Raw genomic sequence first — 13,535 nt, forward strand, 5'->3', positions numbered from 1 at the left:
TATGTCTTTTCACTCACACACCCACTCTCTCGCTCTCTCTCTCTCTCGCGCTCGCTCTCTCTCTTTTATAGCCACCCTCTCTCCAGTCCTCTCTTTTCACTCCCTCCAGCTCTCTCTTACTGTCCTGGGGCACGTGTCTCTGTGTCTCCCTTGTGTGAGTTTCTGAGCGTGCATGCATGCGTGTGTGTGTATTTCTCGCTTACGTGTGTGTTTTCTATCCGCCCTGCAGGAGGAGAAGACACAGCGGGCAGTCCAATGCCCGTCTGAGGTCATGCGTGGGCGCGCGGAGGTGGGCACTCAGACGGAGCCAGTGGTGGTGCTGTCGCTGGCGCAGGCAGCCGTGCTGGGCCTCATCTCACAGAACGAGGTTTTTGGAGCCACCATCGCCCCCAACGGCTTCTACACGGGCGACCCCAAAGAGTCCCCCGCACCCCCCTCCGAGAGAATGGACTACGAGTACGCCGACCAGCTCATCGGGGCCAACGGAGACTACCTGGGCCAGAACGGCCTAGTGGAGGACGGACACATGCCCCCCCACCCCGACTGCGGCGACCGCAGGTGGCACGCACCCCCCCACGACGGCCCCAAGCCCCCAACAGGCCACCCTGACCCCTCTGTGTCAGGGGTGGGAGTCAAAGGTGAAGGGTCATCTGCAGGATCTTCACTGCCGCCTTGCGGGCACATGATGACTGGGATACCTATGGGTGACCCGGCTGGAGGGTACCGACTGGCGCACAAAGACCCTCCGCCGTCTCTGCCGCCGCACCCCCCCGGTTGTCCCGACTGCCTGCGCGAAGCCAAGAGCTCCCACACTCCGACACCACAGGGTGACCCGCACCCTCACGCTCACCCGCACGGGCATCACCCGCACCCACACGCGCCGCCACACCCCCACCCTCACCCCCATCCGCACAACTCCTCGCGTGACCGCGGTGGACACGGACCTCCGCCGGGGAAGAGGGGTGCAGGAGTAGCAGCGGGAGCAGGAGGAGGCGCTGGGGAGAACAGCGACGACAGGGGAGGAGAAGAGGACGGGAGGAACCGCCCCGGAGGAGGAGACGAGGAAATTAGTGGCTACTTTCAGCACAGCGAGGTGGGCTACGAGTCCAGCGAGATAGGCGGCCCAGGCGGAGAGTTTGAGGAGAACAGTCAAGGAATGTTCTGGAACGATCCGGGCGAGGGTGGGGGGGGGGAGGAGGAGGAGGAGGAGGCAGCAGCGGAGGCGGATCAGGAGGATCAGGAGGAGGTGGAGGAGCAGGAACAGGAGCAGGAGCAGGAGCAGGAGCAGGACCAGGAGGTCCTGGAACGGGTGCCCACCATCACCACCACCACCATCACCACCACCACCACTCGGGCCGGCGCATCGATCGCCTGGACATCAACATCCAGATCAACGAGTCGTACTGCGTGGATGTGGGCGAGGGGCTGCGCCGCTGGAAGTGCCGCATGTGCGACAAGTCGTACACCTCCAAATACAACCTGGTGACGCACATCCTGGGCCACAACGGCATCAAGCCGCACGCCTGCCCGCACTGCGGCAAGCTCTTCAAGCAGCCAAGCCACCTGCAGACGCACCTGCTGACTCACCAGGGCACGCGGCCGCACAAGTGCACCGTCTGCAAGAAGGCCTTCACACAGACCAGCCATCTGAAGCGCCACATGCTGCAGCACAGCGACGTCAAGCCCTACAGCTGCCGCTTCTGCCGCCGCGGCTTTGCCTACCCCAGCGAGCTGCGCGCCCACGAGGCCAAGCACGAGCGCGGCCGCTGCCACGTGTGCTCGCAGTGCGGCATGGAGTTCCCCACCTACGCCCACCTTAAGCGCCACCAGGCCAGCCACCAGGGGCCCCATGCCTTCCAGTGCGGCCAGTGCCACAAGTCCTTCCCCTACCGGAGCCAACTGCAGAGCCACATGCTCAAGCACCAGCCGGGCCGCTCCTACGCCTGCTCCCAGTGCGGCCTGCAGTTCCAGCAGCTTTACCTGCTGCGCCAGCACGCCTTCACCCACAAGGGGAGCACGCCCAGCACGCCCAGGGTTAAGGTGAGGGAGGAGAAACACACACATACACACACACACACACACACACACACACACGCACAGAGTATAGCTCCATGCATTTATACACAAGCAAGGTATATCCTCTGTGCCAAGAGTTCAAGATACTTCAATTCAATTCAATTCAATTCAATTTTATTTATATAGCGCCAAAACAATAAAATTGTCTCAAGGCGCCTTACTGAGATACCAATCCATGCATAGAAAAACACATCCTGAGTGTAAATGAGATCTCAGTATGAGTCGCTTGATAAACAACCGCACCAGACCCAACCCTAAAACACTAACTAGGGCCGCTCGCAGGTCCCAGGGTCAGTTGCCGGTTTGTTTGGTCCACCCAGCCACCTGTCCACCCAGTTAATGATCTAAGCTGTGCCTGGTGAGAAACCAGTGAGCTTCTTGTGGAGACAGAGTGGTTGCCAAGAAGACATTAGTTTGAACAGGTTTGATGGGAATGTTGTCATGTCTAGCTCCCCTTTGCTGAGGCAGGATGTAACCTGTATTACTACAGTACAATTCCAGAAACGTATTTATATGAAGCGTTGGACCTCTTGAGGCATTAAATTAACTTCAGTCAGCTGGTAACTTTCCAACTCAAAACGTCGTGCCCATATAGCCATTTATACACTCATCTGACTTCAGACTTCTCATGATCAGATGTTTAAGTATAACGTTACAGCCAAATGCTTGCAGTCACAGCTTTTTGTAAACACCTCGTTAATTGTAACCAAAGATTGTGACCCACTTTTAATGACTTGTTGTCCAGGTCAGTTCAAGACAACACGTCTCATGCCAGCATTAAAAGTGTCAATCAGAATCAGCTTTGATGGCCAAATATGTCACATATGGCCACATTTGGTCATTAGTCGCTCTAATCTGAGGACAATATACAAATTATATACAGACAATATATAATAGTATGCAGTAGACAGACAGTGTACAGTATATGTAGACAATAGCGTGACAATGTACAGATAATATACAGATAATGTTAAAACAAACCATATACGTTTCAAGTGCAATTGTGTGTGGCAGTGCAAACAACAATAGGATGCAGTGTGTTCGGGAATTAAATGGTGGTGGAATAATCGTATGGTATGTATAAGTATATACACTAGAGAACATTAAGCAAGGTGGAGGCTGATCAATAAATCTGAGAGGCAGGTATGACTGGTCAGGTGTTGATTCCTACACATCTCCATTACTGTTGAAGATGCACACCAGACCAATGGTGTGTAGCATTGGGTCGTTAGCTTGAAATAGTTTTACGGTAGGTTAGTGATAGACCAACAGCACTGATCACATCAAACTTTTCCTTTCCTACAACGGATGTGAAAAAATACTTTACCTCCAGGACTCGCTCTGACGGGTCACACAGACACACAAACCGTAGTTTGGAGTATTTCATGGTGCCAAACACTGGACATCCACGGTTAACATAGATTCAGTTGCATTGTTTCACCCTCTGTCAGTTGCTTGAGTTACTTTCTTTTGAGAATCATTCAGATGACTAATATCTTTTTGTAAAATACCAGTTTGAGTTGGTTCCATGTAACAGGTTGTGATTTTCCATATTCCTTAAACAAATTGTTATGTGGACAGTGCTTTTGTGCGGTTAAATCATATCTGACATGCATTTAGAGGGTATTTGTGGTGGGTAGTGACCCTGACCTCGGTGTGCCTAGCCTGTGTTCCATGCACTTACACACACAAAGACTAACTCACCTATTGAAATGATCATCTGTAAACTCTGATCCATTTCACACACACAGTCGGCTTATCTGTGCTGCTACAGATTGAGACACAGACACACACACACACACACACACACACACACACAGAGTTCATCTTTTACAAACACAGCACCTAACACTCTCAGAGTGCCAAAGTGTAGGCATTGTAAATCACACAAACTCTTAACAGGCTGCTTGCTGTCTTACTTCCCTTCCCGTTGCTGTTTGTGTGTTCACTTTACTCATTCCATCTTTGCACCATGATGTCCAGTATAACACCATATATACCTGTGTATTGGCTAAGGTAATGTTGTTAAGCTTGTGTATTGTGTGCCGTGTCCCCAGATTAGGTGAAGTTATGTATATCGCGGGGAGTTTCAGAAATTGAGTGTAACCAGTGTGATCTGTTCTTGTTTGAGAGGCATTTGCTCCCCCTGGTGGATATATTTTAGAACTGCGTAAGGCACACATTGCCATGACAGACTTGGATTCAATAGACACTAATGGTGTGTGTGTATAATGTTAGATTAAAGGAATGCCATCAATTGGTAAAAAATGTGTTCCGAAACGGGCTTCTGAGCTGACCTGTTCATAGTTCAAAGCCGGGTCACTCTTCTGTGACGGACAGACTGTGGAACTTCAGTGATAAGGGAGGTTTGCAAGTTGGTAAAGATTATTGTAGGCAAGACTAAACTAAGACTAAATATTGCTTTATTCCACAACAAAATGCAATTTTGCGTACACATGTAAGGCCATCCTTAATATGCAAACACAGATGTGTGCGTGTGGATGTGCGCATATTCTTCTCTCTAGTAAGTCTGTCTCTACAGTATGGGCTGTTTATATCTCAGCTACCATTGTCACTTAAACACACCCAAATACACTCATAGCCATAGCCACATCAGCTCAGCATCAATGCCTCAAACCTCAAGCGAAATTATGCCGTTGTTTGTCATTTCTATATTTGCACATACTTATATTCATTCAGCTGGATGTTTAACCCAAAGGCATGTACAATACAAATATGCATTTTCATCAGCATGTGTGCTCCCCTGGTAGCAAATCCATCACCTTGGTGTCGTTAGTACCTTGCTTCACCAATTGAGCCCCAGGAACCAATTTTCTCTGATTGAATAATCTCTGTACATTCCTCTTTCTCTCCCTCTCTCCCTCCAGGGTCGTAAGGGCTTCAAGTGCGACGTGTGCGCTCGTGAGTTCACGCTGTCGGCCAACCTGAAGCGGCACATGCTGATCCACGGCAGCGTCCGGCCCTTCCAGTGCCACGTGTGCTTCAAGTCCTTCGTCCAGAAGCAGACCCTCAAGACCCACATGATCGTGCATCTTCCTGTCAAACCCTTCAAGTGCAAGGCAAGGCTCGCTTCAAACACTCACATGCACTCACACAACCAAGGATTTTTCCAAATCAAACTGAACTATTTGAGTATGGGTCAACTAATGTACTTTGTTTTTTAGTACGGGCAAGGAAAGCCCTTGTTAATTCTTATACACACACACACCAAGCACAATGATACACAATATCTGTCTCTCATTCACAAACACATATGCACTCAATCCCGCACACTCAGTAACTTTGCTGTGCTTCTGCAGGTGTGTGGGAAGTCCTTTAACCGAATGTACAACCTGCTGGGCCACATGCATCTGCACGCGGGCAGTAAGCCCTTCAAGTGCCCTTACTGCTCCAGCAAGTTCAACCTCAAGGGCAACCTCAGCCGTCACATGAAGGTCAAACACGGCATGGACGTCTCTCCGGACGGGCATGGTGAGCCAGCCCACACATACACACACACACACACACACACACACACACACACATAAATGTGTTTTAAAGGAAAAAAAACTCTCGCTCTCAAAGACAAACACACATCAGTGTCAAAGATTGTATTGCCATCTCTCCAGATGAACAGAGCAAGCCCACATGCAAATACACACTGAGGAGTGTGCACATACAGACACATACATGTACTTCATGGATATCTCTTCAGATGGACACATAGAGACAAGCAAACACACACACACACACACACACACACGAATACCAAAGGCTGTATGGGCATCTTCCCAGATGGATGTAGTGAGCCTGCTCACATGCGGATGCTGGCACACACGCGCGTTCACTCATGAAGGTCAAACACTGCAACACTGCTCTCTCATTAAGGTTTCTCACGTACGGCTCAGGTCAAGCATGCCGTGGTAGTCTTTACTCAGACAGACATGTTCATAAACTCACATAGTCATGCACATGGCACACGGTGTCCCACTCCAACAGAAATACATGAAGGTTACAAGCCGCATAGCCACCTCTCAGTGAGGACACTAATATTCATCCACTATCAAATTCCAGGGCAAGAACAAAGACATGCATTTCAGCTGTGTGGATACGTTAACAGTATTTTTATTTATGCTCAGACAGGCTCAGATGCTCAACTTGTGTATACTGCATGTATGTGTTAACATAGATATACACTGCATTTATGTGTTAACATAGATATACACTGCATGTATGTGTTAACATAGATGTGCACTGCATGTTTGTGTTAACATTGATGTTTATGTTCATATAGAACCCCCACCAGAGCTAGAACCACAGGAGGACTATGAAGAAGAGAACTTTGACTTTGCTCCTCCCGAGAATATGGAGAACAACGATGCGCCCAACCTCACCAAGTTGTCCGAGGTGGCAATCCAGGAGCTGGACTACTACAACTTCGGCAAAGACGTGGGGAACTTCAACTCAGCCTGAGAGCAGAAGAACTGCCCCCCCACCCCACCCCCACCTCATGTCCACACATCTCCCCCTGAGTCCCCACCCCACTCTTGACCTCTACTACGCAACACAGTCTCTCTCACACACACATGAATACCCACACACACACACACACATACAAACACACACACACAAATGAACACACAAACCTGCTGCCAGCATTGGCGCTTACAGACCCTGTGTGAACCAGAACTCAACCCCAGGGAATTACAGTGGGGGCTGTGGAGGGCAGCCATCTTTGCTTTGTTTCCTCACTGCGCCGCCATTCCGGCCCTGTTTCTGCTGAGGGACTATGAGTCTGGACAAACACCTTTACCCGCAAGACTTTCCTGTTTCCTGCTCAGGCAGTTGATGGACCCTCTGAAAGTGAACACAGCGCTGAGACTGTTTCAAACTGCAGTTACATACACAGGAAGTCCTGGTTTGGTGTTCCTGCGACATATTAAACAAAAAAAGAAAAAACGTGCATTTGCATTGTGGTCATATTAGAAGTCAAATATTTAAAGGACTGTTTTCCATCTGCCATAATCCACCTGTCATGTTATTTTGGTGAGAGAATGCATGTGAAAAATGGTGTGCAAATGTTAAGTATGGTGTGTGTGTGTGTGTGTGTGTGTGTGTGTGTGTGTGTGTGTGTGTGTGTGTGTGTGTGTGTGTGTGTCTGTTTGACTGAGGTAAAGGATGAGAGTGCGTTTGCTGTTTACCCCCTTTACCAAAGCTCTTGCCGTAAGCCAGAATATACACCTTACCCCAACAATCAGTAACCCGACGCCACCAACTACCCACGACAACACCCGAAAACAACCAACTATGTCTAACCCGTGTCCTGGGACCTTGCATTGTCAGGTCCTTCGAAGCCTACTGGTTTAGCACTGTGAGCTATCTCGGAGAAAAAAGACAGTGTACTTAACTCTAGGTCTCAAGTGTAGTAATTTAGCTCTTCATGGACTAACTTCCATTGTTAGCAAGAACTTGTGATCCTTCTCCATTCCTTCTGGTATCTGCTTTGTTTGATTGCTGAGGTTGCTCTAGAAAGTTCAGAATTCTGATACCCGTTCATGTTCGGTATTTGGTCACCTGAGGGACTGTAATTTCAAATCAGTCCAATTAGAAGAGATTACAGTCCCCCCTGTTACTGAATGCTATTTATTTTGCACTTTTTGATGGAAACACACTTATAAATGGGGAAAAGAGGACTCAATTCAAGTATTTAGCCACTAACCTTCCTTTTGGCTGGTTTTCTGGTGAAGCCTTAAACCTAGTCTTGGACTTCATTTTGTTTATGAGAAAAGAGATTTTTTTTTTTGTTTCTGTTGCAGCTTCCAGTATAGACTAGCACTAGAATTAGCGGCTAATGGACTGAATTGAATTCACCCACCCTCTCTGTTCTCTTCTGAGAGACAAACTTGACCTTTGACCCTTTGTGTAAGAACTCATCATTTCATCACTACTTTCTGCTCCCAACTGCCATCTGCCCACTCTGTAGATAGTTAATGAGGCTTTTTTTTTTTCTTCCCATGCTGGTTGCCAGGCCATTCTGCCCTGCCTTTGGGTAGGAGAGGTCTGAATGTTTGTATGTTTGCAAAAGAAAGAAAGAAAGAAAGAGAGAGAGAAAGGAAGAGGGAGGCAGGCAGGGCGGCAGTCTGCAGCTTTGCTCTTTGGGAGATACATCAGTCTGTTATTCAAACTCACAAAATGGATGGATGGCTTGTCTTCTCTTTTGGTTATGAGTAGTGCAACCGACTTTGAAAATTCACTCCTGGTTATTTAATAAAGATTCTCTAGTTCAGACACTCTAGTGGCGTTGTATGTTTTAAGTGTTCATTGAATGAATGTGATTGGTGTGTGTGTGTGTGTGTGTGTGTGTGTGTGTGTGTGTGTGTGTGTGTGTGTGTGTGTGTGTGTGTGTGTGTGTGTGTGTGTGTGGTGAACATACAAGAAACGCCAGCAGCCAGAGCAGAAGTAACTTCCCAAGGGGTCATCCTGAGCACCACTGAAGAACTTAGGGAAATGCATCACCTGGGCACACACAGGCATACTAGTGAGAGAGGGGGTTGGAGCATCTACAATCATTTTTTGTCTTACATTTCTTCTATCTGGTATCTTTTGATTTTCGGTTACGAGTAGGTTACTTTCCTTGATAGACAGAGATACAAACTGTGTTACTTCCCACTGGACTTGCACTGTTTGAGTTTCAATATACTGGAAGGAAAATAAGTAAGTCAATAGACTAATTAGGAAACCAGTTCTGCGAGGAATGTGTGAAAAGATTAATTTCAATGTTGTTCAATCTGGCCATGGTCCTGAGATGAATCAAGAGCATTTGGTAAGTCCCAGAAAGTGAACTACCACAATGGCCATATTAGATTCCTATGATTTTGAGTATATAGAAGATAACAATGAAATGGTACACACATTTTTCATCTTGGAGTAAATACAAGAGTGATTATCTGAACCGGTCCATACCGGTCCATATCTACCACAGGCCTGAGATACCTCAGAGGGAATATCAGTCATGTAGGTTGCTGATGGCTGTGATGGTGACATTGCGTCTCATGTGTTTGATATTGTGATGGTGACACTGGCCATTGTCTGAAGGTGCTTTAAAGAGCCATAGGCCTATACCGCCAACAGCACAAGGCATCAATGACAAGGGGAAAATACTGACTCCAAATAAACTAATTTAACTAACACACATACTCACACACATCTGACTGGCTTTCAGCAGCAAATGCAGCTTTAAGTTAAAGTTTTAAGTTTGGCACATTCTAATTTTGAAACATCAAATTTAGAGCATGGCATTTTTTCCCTGTACGTAGATCTCTTACTTGTGAAAATGTTAGTATTAACTGAGTATTCCTCTTTAACTCAGGTGGATTTTAACTGAAAACAAGTGCACTTTATTGTTATACTAAGTGTGCTTACTCAACAAAATCAATATTGGTAAGCTGTAGGGAATGAATACTTCAGTTTTATCTTTAGTATAATTATAAAGAAATGTAAACCTTTTCACTGTGAAATTATGCAGTAACATTTTTTTTTTTTTTTTTACAATACAATAAGGTTTTAAGCTGATTTATAGAGCAACAGGACCCAGAGACCAACGTAAAAATGTATTCATCCCATCCTTCCATGTACAGTACACTCCTTATCTTAAGGTGGCGACACTGCACCGAAAATCAGTCGGCAATACGAGTGATTCCCCTAAAAGAAGAACTTCGTTTGCAGCGCGAAACTGGGCTAAACTTGATGATCTTTAGAAGTTAAAAACAGAGCTGAAATGGGTAAGTAACAATGAAATAAAAAACATATTGGTTACAGTTATTTATCTAACAATCTGTTTACCCATGAGACAATTCCATATTTTTTGCAACGAAACGTGGCTATCAATGTAACTAGCACCAAGATGGCCCCAGACGTGGGGATGGCATGCCAGTTTAGCTATGCTAGCTATCTCGAACAATTTGTCCAATCCTTTGTGAATGGCTTGTTTACATTTGACAAAACACACGCAAGACAACTAGTATGCACTAATTAAAAAAAAAGAACTCTGTATACCCCTCTACCTTACCCAAGTATGTTGGTGTGCTGTTAGTTCGAAGTGTTAAGGAAACGTTATTTTTGTAAAGAGAAAAAAAGTTAACTCGTTGGCTGGCTAGCCAGTGATAGATGGCCATGACTAATTGTTTAGCGATATCCTAGTGTCCACTGCTTATTTCGCGCAGCTTGATTTATATGACGGGTAGAAGTTAACCAGAAAACGGTCAAGTAACTTAATTGGCAAAACCACTTTAACGCCGTTCATAATGTCAGGCTGTTATTCGAGAGAGAAAGGGAACTTTGTAGTACAGAGAGGATTTTACATCAGATATGTAGACGGTCTCTGTACCAGAACTAGATGTACCTCATAAAGTGAGAGAATGAGCAAGAATTAAGTGAAATAACATATTTTCTATACCAAGACAAGTGTGGCATCTTGAAATGATTATGTTTCTGACTACGAATTACTTAAATGTTTGTTCTCAATCTGAGTGAAAATGTAAGGAACTATAGTGGGAGGATGTCGCGGCTCTACACTGAAATGCTATGCAGCAGTACCTGTTAATTGAATTCTGCGGTTTTGAGACCGGTCTACTGAATATGAGGATGAGGGACTTTAGTATAACAAGATATATGCTCTTGCTAAATTTGAGCATTTTGTGAAATTCACATGTAACCAAGCAAAAATATGAGCTTCATTATATGACTGCTTGCCATTTAATTACAAAGTTTTGAAATATATGCATGTATATATAAAATGTAGGATTATTAGTTAAAGACAAGAATATGTTTAAATACAATACTAAATGCAGAGTAAATGCTATATATAGGCCTAAACGTGTCAGCATTTATAACAGAACAGGGGTATACACTATCATATCAATAAGTTTAAAGTGTAGGTGCACCCCAAAATGTGTTTTTTGAGCTGTAAACGAAATTATATGAATGAACTGTGCTGAAAAGCATCAATGCTGGTGTTAATATTGACTAAATTCAAATTTCTATAACAATCAGCATTTTATGGGTTTAAAATCCTGATCCTCTGCAAGGCCGATGGGGACGTAGAGTTTTGGACTTCTCTGTGATGTGATATATTCATACACTCACTCAGTATAGTAAACGCTCTTCAGTCTAGTAGAATGTCTTCTTGACTGCTGAATTTTTGTTGGCAGTTGGCGGCCATTTTGTTGAGTGAGCCAAATGGAGCTTTAGGAGAAGTGAGCAAATGTAGCCAAGAATAATCATACCAAATTTCAAAATTTTAGCTTAAGCGGCTCTTGAGATATTGAAATGTCAGTTGCAGCACACCCATATGGAGGAAATGTCCCGAAAATCGATGTACATTTAAAGAATGTGTCCGTGATCCTGGGTGTCAATTTTTGTGAAGATATCAGTTAGAGAAGTGCTAGATTTTTGCTTTGAATATTATTCACTAGTTGGCACCACTCCAGAAATGAATCATAATGAGCTAGGGTAATGCGGCTCCTAAAAATCAGATTTTTTGGCCAAATGGTTTTCGAGCTATTGCCTGGGTTATTGTAGAGCTTTGAACCTACCCCCTACTTAAGGGGGCGCTAGTACCATGGGAATCATGGCACACCGAGGGAAACTAACCTTGTCTTCTGGATCTGCCATGTGGTGCTACAACCATACCAAGTTTCATGTGGATTGGTGAAGTGAAAAAGCGGGGGAAAAACTTTGACCAACACTATATGGCCTGCTATATGTCATCATAATAGGCCAGGAAGTCTGAAAAGTCAAGAAAATTATGTTTGGATGGTAACTGTCTCGTGTTACTTCACAATTGTAATATGTATCCCTTTTGAATAAAAAAATGTTGCTAGTGTGCATTATTTTATTCAACTTTGTTTCCCGTCAGAATTGGAGGAGATGGTAGACCACAGTGAGATGTATCCTGAGCAGGAGACACAGTTTAAGATCGTTGAGGTGTTTTCAATGGACAGTTCACAATTCAGTGGTTCAAATGGCCTATCAGCGGTCCTCGCTGAAGAAGAATCAGACAGCGACGTCCTTGTAGTTGATCATGACTTTGGGTTTGGGGCTCCAGTGGAGCTTGAAGCATCCAGCTCTGATGAGTTGCATTCAACTGTACAACCAGGTGAGCTTTGTGAAAAAATATCGATTATATAGTCTGGAGCAAGTTGGGGAGCAATGTGACAAAACTGACTGATCATGTTAATACAGTCATATTAATGACGATCCTGTCTCAATGTATACGATATTTTTTTAAATGTTCAATGCAAGCAGTTATTAATGCTTTTATCCAGGCCAAAAATAAGTTGGAAACCTGATGACATTTGTACATGCATTGTTTGTCTTTTGTCATGAACTGTTGTTTCTCTCTTGCGTTTTCTCTCCAGTTAAAAGGAAACCAAAGAAACAGGAAAAGCTGTACTGCCCCGTCTGCGGTAAGCTGTGTATATCCACCACAGGCCTGAAAGTGCACCAGAGAGTCCACCTGAGGGACACGTCGCTCGACTGCAACATCTGTCAGATGACATTTCCGTCCCGGGCAGCTCAGAGTGCCCACATGACCATCCACAATGTGGAGAAGACGCACCAGTGCCCCTGTTGTCCCCTGCGCTTTGCCTCAGACAGGGCCCTGCAGGGCCACTTCCGAGTGCATCACAAGGGCAGCGATATGGCGCAGGAACAGAGGAGACAGCTGCAGCCACAGGCTCCTCAGTCGCCACCCGGCAGGGGACGCGGCCGTCGGTCACAGCCCAAAGGTGTTCAGCGGAAAGGCAAAAAGAAACCTGAGACAGAACGTGAGACGCCAGAGCCGCAGATGTCCAGTGGACAGCAGTCAGAGATGCCCGTAGCCAAGCCAAGGGGGAATAGGGAGAAAATTAGGATATCGAAGCTGAATCGAAAAGCGTTCCTGCAAGCTTCTCGTGTCCAACAGGCCACTTACTTACAGCAGGTAATTGAAGAGACCAGAAAGCCTGTTGCTGCACAGACGTCCTCCCAGGGTCCCAACCGACACGGGGTGTACCGATGCAACATATGCAAGAAGGCGTTCCGGGAGCTTCACTTCTTGGAGAAGCACATTGTCATCCACATGGCGGTGCGGCTGCACAAGTGCACCTTGTGCGGCGAGTCCTACGACTCGGCGCGGGCCCTGAACGCGCACCAGAGCGAGGTGCACGACAACGGGCAGTACGTCTGCAGCATCTGCGGCAGGAACATGCACAAGCTGGGCTCGCTGCTCAACCACCAGGTTCTCCATGAGCAGGAGGGTATCAGGGGGAAGGCCAAGAAGCAGAAGAAGCCAAAAGTGCCTTAAGAAGGATGGCTGCTTTTTTTTTTTTTTTTAAAGGGGAGATGGGATATTGAAATGGGCAACTTGGCAGATCATTTCTGTTGCTTTATGCTTTTCACAGACGCAGCATTGACAGGAT

General features: G+C 46.0%; 2 protein-coding genes across 2 annotated transcripts; both read left to right on the plus strand.

The window, feature by feature from the left end:
- Positions 1–271: 271 nt before the first annotated feature.
- On the plus strand, positions 272–8,364 carry znf710b (zinc finger protein 710b). Its single transcript, XM_042707977.1, has 5 exons — positions 272–1,093; positions 1,150–2,040; positions 4,965–5,156; positions 5,397–5,568; positions 6,371–8,364. Exons 1-5 carry the CDS (start codon positions 272–274, stop codon positions 6,547–6,549), a joined length of 2,256 nt encoding a protein of 751 aa, XP_042563911.1. The 3' UTR covers positions 6,550–8,364.
- A 1,136-nt stretch (positions 8,365–9,500) lies between these two features.
- On the plus strand, positions 9,501–13,443 carry LOC105908108 (zinc finger and BTB domain-containing protein 24-like). Its single transcript, XM_012836579.3, has 3 exons — positions 9,501–9,857; positions 11,993–12,232; positions 12,495–13,443. Exons 1-3 carry the CDS (start codon positions 9,854–9,856, stop codon positions 13,418–13,420), a joined length of 1,170 nt encoding a protein of 389 aa, XP_012692033.1. The 5' UTR covers positions 9,501–9,853; the 3' UTR covers positions 13,421–13,443.
- Positions 13,444–13,535: the final 92 nt, after the last annotated feature.

This window comes from Clupea harengus, chromosome 6 (assembly GCF_900700415.2).
Source record: "Clupea harengus chromosome 6, Ch_v2.0.2, whole genome shotgun sequence".
Taxonomy (NCBI): domain Eukaryota; kingdom Metazoa; phylum Chordata; class Actinopteri; order Clupeiformes; family Clupeidae; genus Clupea; species Clupea harengus.

Coding starts and splice junctions, on each gene's coding strand:
- znf710b (XM_042707977.1), top strand. CDS start 272: ATGCGTGGGCGCGCGGAGGTGGGCACTCAGACGGAGCCAGTGGTGGTG. Junction 2,041..4,964: donor CCAGCACGCCCAGGGTTAAG/GTGAGGGAGGAG, acceptor CTCTCCCTCCAG/GGTCGTAAGGGCTTCAAGTG. Junction 5,157..5,396: donor TCAAACCCTTCAAGTGCAAG/GCAAGGCTCGCT, acceptor GTGCTTCTGCAG/GTGTGTGGGAAGTCCTTTAA.
- LOC105908108 (XM_012836579.3), top strand. Junction 12,233..12,494: donor GCATTCAACTGTACAACCAG/GTGAGCTTTGTG, acceptor TTTTCTCTCCAG/TTAAAAGGAAACCAAAGAAA.